The 14,135-nt window shown below is 45.4% G+C and overlaps 1 protein-coding gene across 1 annotated transcript; it reads right to left on the reverse strand.

The window, feature by feature from the left end:
• Positions 1-4,691: 4,691 nt before the first annotated feature.
• Positions 4,692-12,006, reverse strand: LOC110495334 (C5a anaphylatoxin chemotactic receptor 1). Its single transcript, XM_090206940.1, has 3 exons — positions 11,839-12,006; positions 8,814-9,007; positions 4,692-7,022 (listed from the first exon to the last, which is right to left on the reverse strand). Exons 2-3 carry the CDS (start codon positions 8,958-8,960, stop codon positions 6,051-6,053), a joined length of 1,119 nt encoding a protein of 372 aa, XP_090063066.1. The 5' UTR covers positions 8,961-9,007; positions 11,839-12,006; the 3' UTR covers positions 4,692-6,050.
• Positions 12,007-14,135: the final 2,129 nt, after the last annotated feature.

The raw sequence follows: 14,135 nt of genomic DNA on the forward strand, positions 1-14,135 counted from the left end.
TAGACAGGCTGACTTCAGCCCTAAGATAATGCCTCTAGTCCAGACTGGCTGGGTGACAGGCTTACATCAGCCCTAAGATAATGCCTCTAGTCTAGACAGGCTGGGTGACAGGCTTACTTCAGCCCTAAGATAATGCCTCTAGTCCAGACAGGCTGACTTCAGCCCTAAGATAATGCCTCTAGTCCAGACAGGCTGACTTCAGCCCTAAGATAATGCCTCTAGTCCAGACAGACTGGGTGACAGGATTACTTCAACCCTGAGATAATGCCTCTAGTCCATACAGGCTGGGTGACAGGCTTACTTCAGCCCTAAGATAATGCCTCTAGTCCAGGCGGGATGACTTCAGCCCTAAGATCATGCCTCTAGTCCAGGCGGGATTACTTCAGCCCTAAGATAATGCCTCTAGTCCAGACAGGCTGACTTCAGCCCTAAGATAATGCCTCTAGTCCAGACAGGCTGACTTCAGCCCTAAGATAATGCATCTAGACAGGGCTGAAGCAGGGACGTCGCTAGACAGAACATCCGGGGGCTCAGGCCTGAAGACCTGGGGCTGACTCCGGGGGGGCAGTTGATCCTTGCGTGACTGAAATGAAGCACGCTAGCAGTGAACGTTTTGCAGAAATATGATGCTAGGTTGCATATTATCACTGCTTTCTTCCCTGCGCTGTGCTCTCTTGACGCCAAATAACCAACATTTAATATTAATTCAATGGAATATGATGTCAATAAATGTTTATTTATTAGAAAGTACAAAACTATATAATTTTCCATGACGAAAAATAGTTGGGAAAAGTATGTTTCATTTGGTTGCAATGTTTTCATAAACCCTAATGGGGGGGGCACATTACTGTTAACTAATGATGGGGGGGCACATTACTGTTAACTAATGATGGGGGGGCACATTACTGTTAACTAATGATGGGGGGGCACATTACTGTTAACTAATGGGGGGATAATATGCACATTACTGTTAACTAATGGGGGGATAATATGCACATTACTGTTAACTAATGGGGGGATAATATGCACATTACTGCTAACTAATGGGGGGATAATATGCACATTACTGCTAACTAATGGGGGGATAATATGCACATTACTGCTAGCTAATGGGGGGATAATATGCACATTACTGCTAACTAATGGGGGGATAATATGCACATTGCTGCTAACTAATGGGGGGATAATATGCTCATTACTGCTAACTAATGGGGGGATAATATGTACATTACTGCTAACTAATGGGGGGATAATATGCACATTACTGCTAACTAATGGGGGGATAATATGCACATTACTGCTAGCTAATGGGGGGATAATATGCACATTACTGCTAACTAATGGGGGGATAATATGCACATTACTGCTAACTAATGGGGGGATAATATGCACATTGCTGCTAACTAATGGGGAGATAATATGTACATTGCTGCTAACTAATGGGGGGATAATATGCACATTGCTGCTAACTAATGGGGAGATAATATGTACATTACTGCTAACTAATGGGGGGATAATATGCACATTACTGCTAACTAATGGGGGGATAATATGCACATTACTGCTAACTAATGGGGGGATAATATGCACATTGCTGCTAACTAATGGGGGGATAATATGCACATTGCTGCTAACTAATGGGGGGATAATATGCACATTACTGCTAACTAATGGGGGGATAATATGCACATTACTGCTAACTAATGGGGGGATAATATGCACATTACTGCTAACTAATGGGGGGATAATATGCACATTACTGCTAACTAATGGGGGGGGGCACATTACTGCTAACTAATGGGGGGGGGGCACATTACTGCTAACTAATGGGGGGATAATATGCACATTACTGCTAACTAATGGGGGGGGATAATATGCACATTACTGCTAACTAATGGGGGGATAATATGTACATTACTGCTAACTAATGGGGGGATAATATGTACATTACTGCTAACTAATGGGGGGATAATATGTACAGACGCAGGCACCCAACACCCTTAAATCATGCTTTTATCATATTTGTGGTAATAAATCTGATTCCAAGGTCAATTAGCTACAGGACGTTATTTCTACCAAACTAGTTACACAGAAACAAATACTCCCTCCCTGTACATACCAGCTTTCCCCCAACTCCTTTCCCCCAACTAAATATTCACAATGTTTGTGAGTTATATTACACACTTCTAGGAGGTTAGCCCATCCATAAAGACAAGACATTAAACTGTAGGTGCAAACCTATGACTTCACTCTTTCCCACGGGTGTTAGTATTTATATCTTTAAGATAGATCGCTCACCGCTGTTTATACACACAGGATGTGGCAGTCGCGGCATATTTGTTTTGAGAAGTAATGTTTAGCAAGGACTACTTTCTGTCTTTGAGAGGAATATGTCGTGTTTGTCTTTGTGTGGGCCTCCCCTTCTCTCTGTGTTCTCGCTCTGTTTTGCTTTCCTGTATCTCCTATAGTACAGAACACAGCAGAACTATGGCGTATTCTGAACAGACACACACACACAGAATGTGAACTAAATCATGTTTAAATCTGAGATCATTTCTGTTCCTCAATGACCGTTAGCAGTTCACTCCCATCTTAAACCCGATTTAACGTTCAACTTGTCTTCTCCTTCATTTACCTCAATAACCGGTGTTCTCCAGCTGTCGCTTTAGCAACAAAATGCGCGCAACCAAAACAGATGAGGTTGTCTTAGATTGTTAACGTGGAAACTATATTTCATCTCCGATGTTTATTGGAAGGAAAAAACAAAACAACATTTGCACAATGACCACTTGTTGTTTCAAATACATCATTACAGTTGACGGTGAGCAAGTTATCACACGTTTGTTTTTTTTAAAAATACATTTGCATTGACATGAAATCAGTCAAAACACCTCAAAACACAACATGGTATCAATAACAAGATGAAACATGCTGAAATAAGCCCTGATTGATTCCTCCTAATGACAGTGTCTCTCTTGCGAGCAGTCTGGCCATCCAGAACCACAACAGGCTGAGGAGGAGCGCACATCGTTGGCAGCCAACCCATCATCCATGTAGCGAGATGATAAATCACTGTAAACACAAACTATTCACTTACTGCTGCAAATACAACAACCGTGTTTGTTGAGCTGCGTCTTCAGTTCCGTATGTCTATCTTTTATAAATTGGGGGGAAAAAATGTTAACTCAAGCTATCCAGTTTAGTTTTTTCAACAGAAAGCTAATTGAGCTGAAGCTACCAAAAGTGGCTAACGTCATCTTTATCAGTAATGTATAACATGATTAAACAGTAATTGGTTTAGTTATACTTTTGTCGGGTGGTGAACAGAGCTTCAGCAGTTGGATTGGATTCGAGTTGTCTAAGGCACTGAGGTCAGTGTAAGAGTCGTCACTACAGTCCTCGGCTCGATTCCAGGCTGTATCACATCCGGCCGTGATTGGGAGTCCTACAATTGGCCCAGCGTCGTTCGGGTTTGGCTGTCATTGTAAATAACAATTTGTTCCTAACTGACATACCTTGTGAAATAAATAATAGTAAAAGCATGTAATTAACTAGCTAGACTGGGTACTCCCTGATGTTAGTTAGTTTAACGTTATAGCTAGACTGGGTACTCCCTGACGTTAGTTAGTTTAACGTTATAGCTAGATTAGTTAGTTTAACGTTATAGCTAGACTGGGTAGTCCCTGGCGTTAGTTAGTTTAACGTTATAGCTAGACTGGGTAGTCCCTGACGTTAGTTAGTTTAACGTTATAGCTAGACTGGGTAGTCCCTGACGTTAGTTAGTTTAACGTTATAGCTAGACTGGGTAGTCCCTGACGTTAGTTAGTTTAACGTTATAGCTAGATTAGTTAGTTTAACGTTATAGCTAGACTGGGTACTCCCTGACGTTAGTTTAACGTTATCTGTCGGAACTAGAAGCACAAGCATTTCGCTACACTCGCATTAACATCTGCTAACCATGTGTATGTGACAAATAAAATTTGATTTGATCTGATCTGTCAGTGCAGCTTTTGAATCAACATGTTGAATTGTAAATGACTCGAATCTGGTTTACTGTGAGGTCAATAACTCTGAATAACATCATCATTGTGGCCTATATTAATAACACGCTGACAAAGTTGACCTTGCTCTTGTTATCTTTCTCCTTTTTTTCGGCCACAGAACAATATATATTGTTATAGATATTTCCGTGGGTTTTTAGAAGTGAAGCATCTGCTTGGCGTTTCCATGTGGGACTGAGAGGAAGCCCACTGGAGGGCAAATGGGAGAAGGCGGAACGAGATGGATTTTGGCCAACATTTTCAATAAAGTTTTATGTTCCCAAAACTAGAATATGTTATGAAAAAAGTGGACAAAGGTTTGTAGTCTTTAACCTTTGCAAATGTTTTAATTTTTAATCGCGTTGTTTTCGGAGTGTAAAGGCGAATTCATTTATTGCACATGCGCACTTCACAGAGGAGGCGTTCCCTAACAGAAATATGCAGATAATAAATAGAACGAGCCAATAGGATCTCGCTAGGTCATGCTTGGTTCTGCCCAAATTTGTTCCATGCTTTTTTTTGGCGAATCAAAAATGACTATGAGAAACCACTGTGACTCGGGCCTCCTAAAGTGCCACCGTACACAGAAATGGTGGTTTTAGGCATCGCTGAAGAGGCAGGCCAGGACAGGGCTCATGATTGGAGAGTTCGTTGCAGTGTGTAATGCAGTGTAGCCGAGCATGTTTATTTATTTATTTATATTTATTTATTTATCTGTTATTTTACCAGGACAGTTGACTGAGAACACGTTCTCATTTGCAGCAACGACCTGGGGAATAGTTACAGGGGAGAGGAGGAGGGGGATGAATGAACCAATTGTTAACTGGGGATTATTAGGTGACTGATGGTTTGAGGGCCAGATTGGGAATTTAGCCAGGACACCGGGGTTAACACCCCTACTCTTACACCAAGACTCGGGGCTAAATCCCAGAAAGCCCAGGTCTGATGACGTCATTGGGCTGAAGCAAGCCTGTCACCCAGCCTAAGATAATGCAATGTAGTCCTGATAATGTAGTCCAGACAGGGCTGAAGCAAGCCTGTCACCCAGCCTAAGATAATGCAATATAGTCCTGATAATGTAGTCCAGACAGGGCTGAAGCAAGACTGTCACCCAGCCTAAGATAATGCCTATAGTTATAATAATGCAGTCCATGTAGTCCACACAGGGCTGAAGCAAGCCTGTCACCCAGCCTAAGATAATGCCTATATTCCTAATAATGTAGACCAGACAGGGCGGAAGCAAGCCTGTCACCCAGCCTAAGATAATGCAATATAGTCCTGATAATGTATACCAGACAGGGATGAAGCAAGACTGTCACCCAGCCTAAGATAATGCCTATAGTTATAATAATGCAGTCCATGTAGTCCACACAGGGCTGAAGCAAGCCTGTCACCCAGCCTAAGATAATGCCTATAGTCCTAATAATGTAGACCAGACAGGGCGGAAGCAAGCCTGTCACCCAGCCTAAGATAATGCAATATAGTCCTGATAATGTAGACCAGACAGGGATGAAGCAAGACTGTCACCCAGCCTAAGATAATGCCTATAGTTATAATAATGCAGTCCATGTAGTCCACACAGGGCTGAAGCAAGCCTGTCACCCAGCCTAAGATAATGCCTATAGTCCTAATAATGTAGACCAGACAGGGCGGAAGCAAGCCTGTCACCCAGCCTAAGATAATGCCTATAGTTATAATAATGCAGTCCATGTAGTCCACACAGGGCTGAAGCAAGCCTGTCACCCAGCCTAAGATAATGCCTATAGTTATAATAATGCAGTCCATGTAGTCCACACGGGGCTGAAGCAAGCCTGTAACGTCTGAGTTCATGTTGGCCAGCAATCACAATGGATCTCTACAGTCTGCTAGTAAAACTGCAAGGTCCCTAACAGGACTGTGGAGCACTAGATCTGTGAATTTCCCATATGTACGGTCCCTAACAGGGCCTTTTAGGGCACTAGATCTGTGAATCTCCCATATGTACGGTCCCTAACAGGGCTTTTTAGGGCGCTAGATCTGTGAATCCTCCCTCCTTATGGTCCGTCTACTCCTGGAGTCAGAATAGTCATCATTGAAGACTCTCTCGATGGTGGAGGGGAGCGAGGCGCGGACGGTTCGCCCCAGGCCTCGGGCGGCGAACACGTAGAGGACAGGGTTCAGGGAGCTCTTCAGGTACACCAGGAACAGAGAGACGTACGCCCCCGTGAACGACGCCCGGTAGAGCCCCGCCCGGTCAGGCCGCCCTGCAGCCAGCGCCCGCAGGAAGCGGCAGGTAAAGTAGGGGACCCAGCAGGAGAGGAAGAGGAGCATGGTGAGGAAGAGGACCCGGTACAGCCTGGCCATCTGTCTCGCAGTCGCCGAAGAGGAAGAAGAGGAGGATGGAGAGGTCGGTCCGGAGACCCCTGCCTGCCTGGCGGTCCACAGCACGGCTACGTTACTCACCAGGAACACCGTTAGCGGCAGGAGGAACCCGGCCACCGTCTCGGTCACAAACAGCCCCGTGCTGTACCCCAGGCTCTCCAGACACTGGGTAGTACCGTTGATCTCCAGCAGGTCGGCAGTGTGGAGGTAAGGGGTAGCCAGGGCAGCAGCCAGCCCCCAGAGGAGACCACACACCAGGGGAACTGCCCAGCGAGGACGCTTCAGACTGGACCAGACCGGCCTGAGGAGACACAGACATCTCTCCACAGCCACGGCACACAGCAGGAAGGCTGCGGCGTATAGTCCCAAGCCTCTCAGGAATACCACCAGGCGACAGGCCAGTTTCCCCACGGGCCAGCTACAGCTGTGGGCCAGGTACGCCAGCATCAGAGGGGTGCGGAGGAGGAGGACCAGGTCAGCCAGCGCCAGGTTCACGACGTAGACTCGGAAGCTGCTGGCGCCGCGCGTCTCCCCTTGGCCCAAACTGCCACGCCTCGTCAGGCGGCCACGCCCACGCCAGGCCAACGCATACACCACTAGGGTGTTCAAGGACACGCCCACCTGGGGACAGAGAAGAGGAAGTGATGTCATAAATCAGAAGACACTCCAGGAACCTCAAGAACTGGAGCTATGCCAAGTGGGAATGGTCTTGTTCCAGCCCAACACTAACCCCCCTGATTCAACATGGCATGGTCTTGTTCCAGCCCAACACTAACCCCCCTGATTCAACATGGCATGGTCTTGTTCCAGCCCAACACGAACCCCCCTGATTCAACATGGCATGGTTTTGTTCCAGCCCAACACTAACCCCCCTGATTCAACATGGTTTTGTTCCAGCCCAACACTAACCCCCCTGATTCAACATGGCATGGTCTTGTTCCAGCCCAACACTAACCCCCCTGATTCAACATGGCATGGTTTTGTTCCAGCCCAACACTAACCCCCCTAATTCAACATGGCATGGTCTTGTTCCAGCCCAACACTAACCCCCCTGATTCAACATGGCATGGTTTTGTTCCAGCCCAACACTAACCCTCCTGATTCAACATGGTTTTGTTCCAGCCCAACACTAACCCCCCTGATTCAACATGGCATGGTTTTGTTCCAGCCCAACACTAACCCCCTGATTCAACATGGCATGGTTTTGTTCCAGCCCAACACTAACCCCCCTGATTCAACATGGCATGGTTTTGTTCCAGCCCAACACTAACCCCCCTGATTCAACATGGCATGGTCTTGTTCCAGCCCAACACTAACCCCCCTGATTCAACATGGTTTTGTTCCAGCCCAACACTAACCCCCCTGATTCAACATGGCATGGTTTTGTTCCAGCCCAACACTAACCCCCCTGATTCAACATGGCATGGTTTTGTTCCAGCCCAACACTAACCCTCCTGATTCAACATGGTTTTGTTCCAGCCCAACACTAACCCCCCTGATTCAACATGGCATGGTTTTGTTCCAGCCCAACACTAACCCCCCTGATTCAACATGGTCTTGTTCCAGCCCAACACTAACCCCCCTGATTCAACATGGTCTTGTTCCAGCCCAACACTAACCCCCCTGATTCAACATGGCATGGTCTTGTTCCAGCCCAACACTAACCCCCCTGATTCAACATGGTTTTGTTCCAGCCCAACACTAACCCCCCTGATTCAACATGGCATGGTTTTGTTCCAGCCCAACACTAACCCCCCTGATTCAACATGGCATGGTTTTGTTCCAGCCCAACACTAACCCTCCTGATTCAACATGGTTTTGTTCCAGCCCAACACTAACCCCCCTGATTCAACATGGCATGGTTTTGTTCCAGCCCAACACTAACCCCCCTGATTCAACATGGTCTTGTTCCAGCCCAACACTAACCCCCCTGATTCAACACGGTCTTGTTCCAGCCCAACACTAACCCCCCTGATTCAACATGGCATGGTTTTGTTCCAGCCCAACACTAACCCCCCTGATTCAACATGGCATGGTCTTGTTCCAGCCCAACACTAACCCCCCTGATTCAACATGGCATGGTTTTGTTCCAGCCCAACACTAACCCTCCTGATTCAACATGGTCTTGTTCCAGCCCAACACTAACCCCCCTGATTCAACATGGTCTTGTTCCAGCCCAACACTAACCCCCCTGATTCAACATGGCATGGTCTTGTTCCAGCCCAACACTAACCCCCCTGATTCAACATGGCATGGTTTTGTTCCAGCCCAACACTAACCCCCCTGATTCAACATGGCATGGTCTCGATTAAAGCCGATTGAATCAGGTGCGCTGGAACGAACAACCTGCACAGCAGAGTACCTGTATTGATGTAGACTGAACTATAATGATTGTCTAGACTAGAGACTCACCAGGAAGATGAGCACAGTGATTATCATCTGAGTGATGCGGCCTGTCTCTGCCTGCCAGGTATTACTACAGCCCAGTCCTTTACTGGGTCCTGCTGGGCTGGGAGACGGCTGGGTCAGGAACCACTGGCTGCTGTTCACAAGGTTCATAGTGGCTCAGATAGGAAGATATAGGCCTGGAGCTGCAGTGAGGAGACCTGTGGAGACAGACAGTATGGAGATATATGTTAGTGTGGAGACAGACAGTATGGAGATATATGTTGGTGTGGAGACAGACAGTATGGAGATATATGTTGGTGTGGAGACAGACAGTATGGAGATATATGTTAGTGTGGAGACAGACAGTATGGAGATATATGTTGGTGTGGAGACAGACAGTATGGAGATATATGTTGGTGTGGAGACAGACAGTATGGAGATATATGTTAGTGTGGAGACAGACAGTATGGAGATATATGTTGGTGTGGAGACAGACAGTATGGAGATATATGTTAGTGTGGAGACAGACAGTATGGAGATATATGTTAGTGTGGAGACAGACTAGCTAAACTACAGTGAGGAGACAGACTAGCTAGACTACAGTGAGTAGACATGTGTAGACAGACTAGCTAGACTACAGTGAGGAGACAGACTAGCTAGACTACAGTGAGGAGACCTGTGGAGACAGACTAGCTAGACTACAGTGAGGAGACAGACTAGCTAGACTACAGTGAGAAGACAGACTAGCTAGACTACAGTGAGGAGACAGACTAGCTAGACTACAGTGAGGAGACAGACTAGCTAGACTACAGTGAGGAGACAGACTAGCTAGACTACAGTGAGGAGACAGACTAGCTAGACCACAGTGAGGAGACAGACTAGCTAGACTACAGTGAGGAGACAGACTAGCTAGACTACAGTGAGGAGACAGACTAGCTAGACTACAGTGAGGAGACAGACTAGCTAGACTACAGTGAGGAGACCTGTGGAGACAGACTAGCTAGACTACAGTGAGGAGACAGACTAGCTAGACCACAGTGAGGAGACAGACTAGCTAGACTACAGTGAGGAGACAGACTAGCTAGACTACTATTTGTGTCACTCCGTCTCTGTTCTGTGACTGACAGTCTGTGGGACTGGTTTTACTGCCTCATCCATCGTGTCCGTCTGGGTCTGGGTAACCTATCATTCTGTGTTGAAACGTACAGGTGCTGATACATTTAATATACGTTTGATGGTCGAAACATATGACTCAGAGGGCCGGATTCCCAAATCCAGATTAAGCCTTGTCATGGACAAACAATGACTCTAAATGGTGACTTGACATTGAAAGGGTGTTTAGTCCAGGACCAGGTTTTAATCTGGGTCTGAGAAACCTGTCCAGAGAGGCTTTAATCTGGGTCTGAGAAACCTGTCCAGAGAGGCTTTAATCTGGGTCTGAGAAACCTGTCCAGAGAGGCTTTAATCTGGGTCTGAGAAACCTGTCCAGAGAGGCTTTAATCTGGGTCTGAGAAACCTGTCCAGATAGGCTTTAATCTGGGTCTGAGAAACCTGTCCAGAGAGGCTTTAATCTGGGTCTGAGAAACCTGTCCAGAGAGGCTTTAATCTGGATCTGAGAAACCTGTCCAGAGAGGCTTTAATCTGGGTCTGAGAAACCTGTCCAGAGAGGCTTTAATCTGGGTCTGAGAAACCTGTCCAGATAGGCTTTAATCTGGGTCTGAGAAACCTGTCCAGAGAGGCTTTAACGTGTCAAAACCACATGCCTCCTGGTACATTCATACTCTGGCTGGCGTATTTTGGAGGAATGCACAGTGAGTGAGTCAGGGAGGTTTTTAGGGGAAAGGAATGAGGACCATCCCACCCTGAAGCCATTACCACAACCTGAGTTCGGCTCACCACAACCTGAGTTCGGCTCACCACAACCTGAGTTCGGCTCACCACAACCTGAGTTCGGGTCACCACAACCTGAGTTCGGGTCACCACAACCTGAGTTCGGCTCACCACAACCTGAGTTCGGCTCACCACAACCTGAGTTCGGCTCACCACAACCTGAGTTCGGGTCACCACAACCTGAGTTCGGCTCACCACAACCCGAGTTCAGCTCACCACAACCTGAGTTTCACCCCTACACTCTCTCTCTCTCTGGGCCTGTCTACACACATCAGACACACACACACTGTCCTACACACACACACACACACACACACACACATTGGGCGAAAACTGGTTGAATCAACGTTGTTTCCACATAATTTATAATAATCAGTGATGACGTTGAATCAATGTGGAAACTGATTGGATTTGCAAAAAATCAAAGTAGGGACATTTAAAAATGTTGTCTTCTTTTAACCTTTGAACCTAAATCTCAACCAAATGTAAATCCAAACTAGATGTTGAACTGATGTCTGTGCCCAGTGGGACGCCGCTAATACTCTCTCTCTCTCTCTCTCTCTCTCTCTCTCTCTCTCTCTCTCTCTCTCTCTGCCTCTCTCTCTCTCTCCCCCTCTCTCTCTTTCTCTCTCTTTCTCTCTCTCTCTCCCTCTCTCTCCCTCTCTCTCCCTCTCTCTCCCTCTCTCTCCCTCTCTCCCCCTCTCTCTCTCTCTCCCTCTCCCTCCCCCTCTCTCTCTCTCTCTCTCTCCCTCTCTCTCTCTCTCTGGGCCTGTCCATTCTTATCAGACATACCTACCTTCCTAGGAATTAGTCAATTACAACACACCCTGAACCACGCTCCAACACACCCTCACCTCCTCCAATACAGCCTCACCCCCCCCCCCCCTCTCCACCCCCCATCCTGCCTTGCAACACACCTTCACTTTCATGCCTCTGGGTCTACTTCCACTGACTTCTGCCAACTCACTGCAGCTCTGTGTGTTCTGATAACTTATCAATTTCCACCGACCGCTGCTGAGAGCCATGGCCTTTTACAAAACACCACATAGAAACTATTTCCCATTTCACAAAATACATGTGGTATTTACGGTTTTGTGATAAGATATAGTTATTTATTTAATAGTTCAGGCAGGGAAGTTTTAGTGAAGGTTTGACTTACCTGCCTCTCTGCGTCTGTCGGCCGCCCTGTTCTTCTGAGACAGCGAGAGAGAGAGAGAGAGAGAGAGAGAGAGAGAGAGAGGGAAGGACGGCGTAAAGAGGAAGGAGTGGCTACTTTATTGATGAAATCTCTTGAGAAGATAGCTAGAGGACGTGTTTCCTCTTCTCCCTATGAATGCAACACTAAATACGTGGAGGACCGTTACACAACCTGCTGATGCTTTCCTTTCTGAGTCTATAGGAAGGATCAGGGTGAAGGTTTTATCATCTGATACAGAATGATACGTCTATAGGAAGGATCAGGGTGAAGGATTTATCATCTGATACAGAATGATACGTCTATAGGAAGGATCAGGGTGAAGGATGTATCATCTGATACAGAATGATACGTCTATAGGAAGGATCAGGGTGGAGGATTTATCATCTGATACAGAATGATACGTCTATAGGAAGGATCAGGGTGAAGGATGTATCATCTGATACAGAATGATATGTCTATAGGAAGGATCAGGGTGAAGGATTTATCATCTGATACAGAATGATACGTCTATAGGAAGGATCAGAGTGGAGGATTTATCATCTGATACAGAATGATACGTCTATAGGAAGGATCAGGGTGAAGGTTTTATCAGGATTTATCATCTGATACAGAATGATACGTTTATAGGAAGGATCAGGGTGAAGGATTTATCAGGATTTATCATCTGATACAGAATGATACGTCTATAGGAAGGATCAGGGTGAAGGATTTATCATCTGATACAGAATGATACGTCTATAGGAAGGATCAGGGTGGAGGATGTATCATCTGATACAGAATGATACGTCTATAGGAAGGATCAGGGTGAAGGATTTATCATCTGATACAGAATGATACGTCTATAGGAAGGATCAGGGTGAAGGATGTATCATCTGATACAGAATGATACGTCTATAGAAAGGATCAGGGTGAAGGATTTATCATCTGATACAGAATGATACGTCTATAGGAAGGATCAGGGTGGAGGATGTATCATCTGATACAGAATGATGCGTCTATAGGAAGGATCAGGGTGAAGGATTTATCAGGATTTATCATCTGATACAGAATGATACGTCTATAGGAAGGATCAGGGTGAAGTATTTATCAGGATTTATCATCTGATACAGAATGATACGTCTATAGGAAGGATCAGGGTGAAGGATTTATCATCTGATACAGAATGATACGTCTATAGGAAGGATCAGGGTGAAGGTTTTATCATCTGATACAGAATGATACGTCTATAGGAAGGATCAGGGTGAAGGTTTTATCATCTGATACAGAATGATACGTCTATAGGAAGGATCAGGGTGAAGGATTTATCATCTGATACAGAATGATACGTCTACAGGAAGGATCAGGGTGAAGGATTTATCAGGATTTACCATATAAGGTTAACAGTGTGGTTTAGGTTAGGTATAAGGTTAACAGTGTGGTTTAGGTTAGGTATAAGGTTAACAGTGTGGTTAAGGTTAGGTATAAGGTTAACAGTGTGGTTTAGGTTAGGTATAAGGTTAACAGTGTGGTTTAGGTTAGGTATAAGGTTAACAGTGTGGTTAAGGTTAGGTATAAGGTTAACAGTGTGGTTTAGGTTAGGTATAAGGTTAACAGTGTGGTTTAGGTTAGGTATAAGGTTAACAGTGTGGTTAAGGTTAGGTATAAGGTTAAGGTTAGGTATAAGGTTAACAGTGTGGTTAAGGTTAGGTATAAGGTTAACAGTGTGGTTTAGGTTAGGTATAAGGTTAACAGTGTGGTTAAGGTTAGGTATAAGTTTAAGGTTAGGTATAAGGTTAACAGTGTGGTTAAGGTTAGTTATAAGGTTAAAAGTGTGGTTTAGGTTAGGTATAAGGTTAACAGTGTGGTTAAGGTTAGGTATAAGGTTAACAGTGTGGTTTGGGTTAGGTATAAGGTTAACAGTGTGGTTAAGGTTAGGTATAAGGTTAACAGTGTGGTTTAGGTTAGGTATAAGGTTAACAGTGTGGTTAAGGTTAGGTATAAGGTTAACAGTGTGGTTTAGGTTAGGTATAAGGTTAACAGTGTGGTTTAGGTTAGGTATAAGGTTAACAGTGTGGTTAAGGTTAGGTATAAGGTTAACAGTGTGGTTTAGGTTAGGTATAAGGTTAACAGTGTGGTTAAGGTTAGGTATAAGGTTAAGGTTAGGTATAAGGTTAACAGTGTGGTTAAGGTTAGGTATAAGGTTAACAGTGTGGTTTAGGTTAGGTATAAGGTTAACAGTGTGGTTAAGGTTAGGTATAAGTTTAAGGTTAGGTATAAGG

The sequence above is a fragment of the Oncorhynchus mykiss genome, chromosome 18 (assembly GCF_057628025.1).
Source record: "Oncorhynchus mykiss isolate SJ-2025 chromosome 18, ASM5762802v1, whole genome shotgun sequence".
Classification (NCBI taxonomy): domain Eukaryota; kingdom Metazoa; phylum Chordata; class Actinopteri; order Salmoniformes; family Salmonidae; genus Oncorhynchus; species Oncorhynchus mykiss.

Coding starts and splice junctions, on each gene's coding strand:
- LOC110495334 (XM_090206940.1), bottom strand. CDS start 8,960: ATGAACCTTGTGAACAGCAGCCAGTGGTTCCTGACCCAGCCGTCTCCC. Junction 7,023..8,813: donor TCACTGTGCTCATCTTCCTG/GTGAGTCTCTAG, acceptor CTCTGTCCCCAG/GTGGGCGTGTCCTTGAACAC.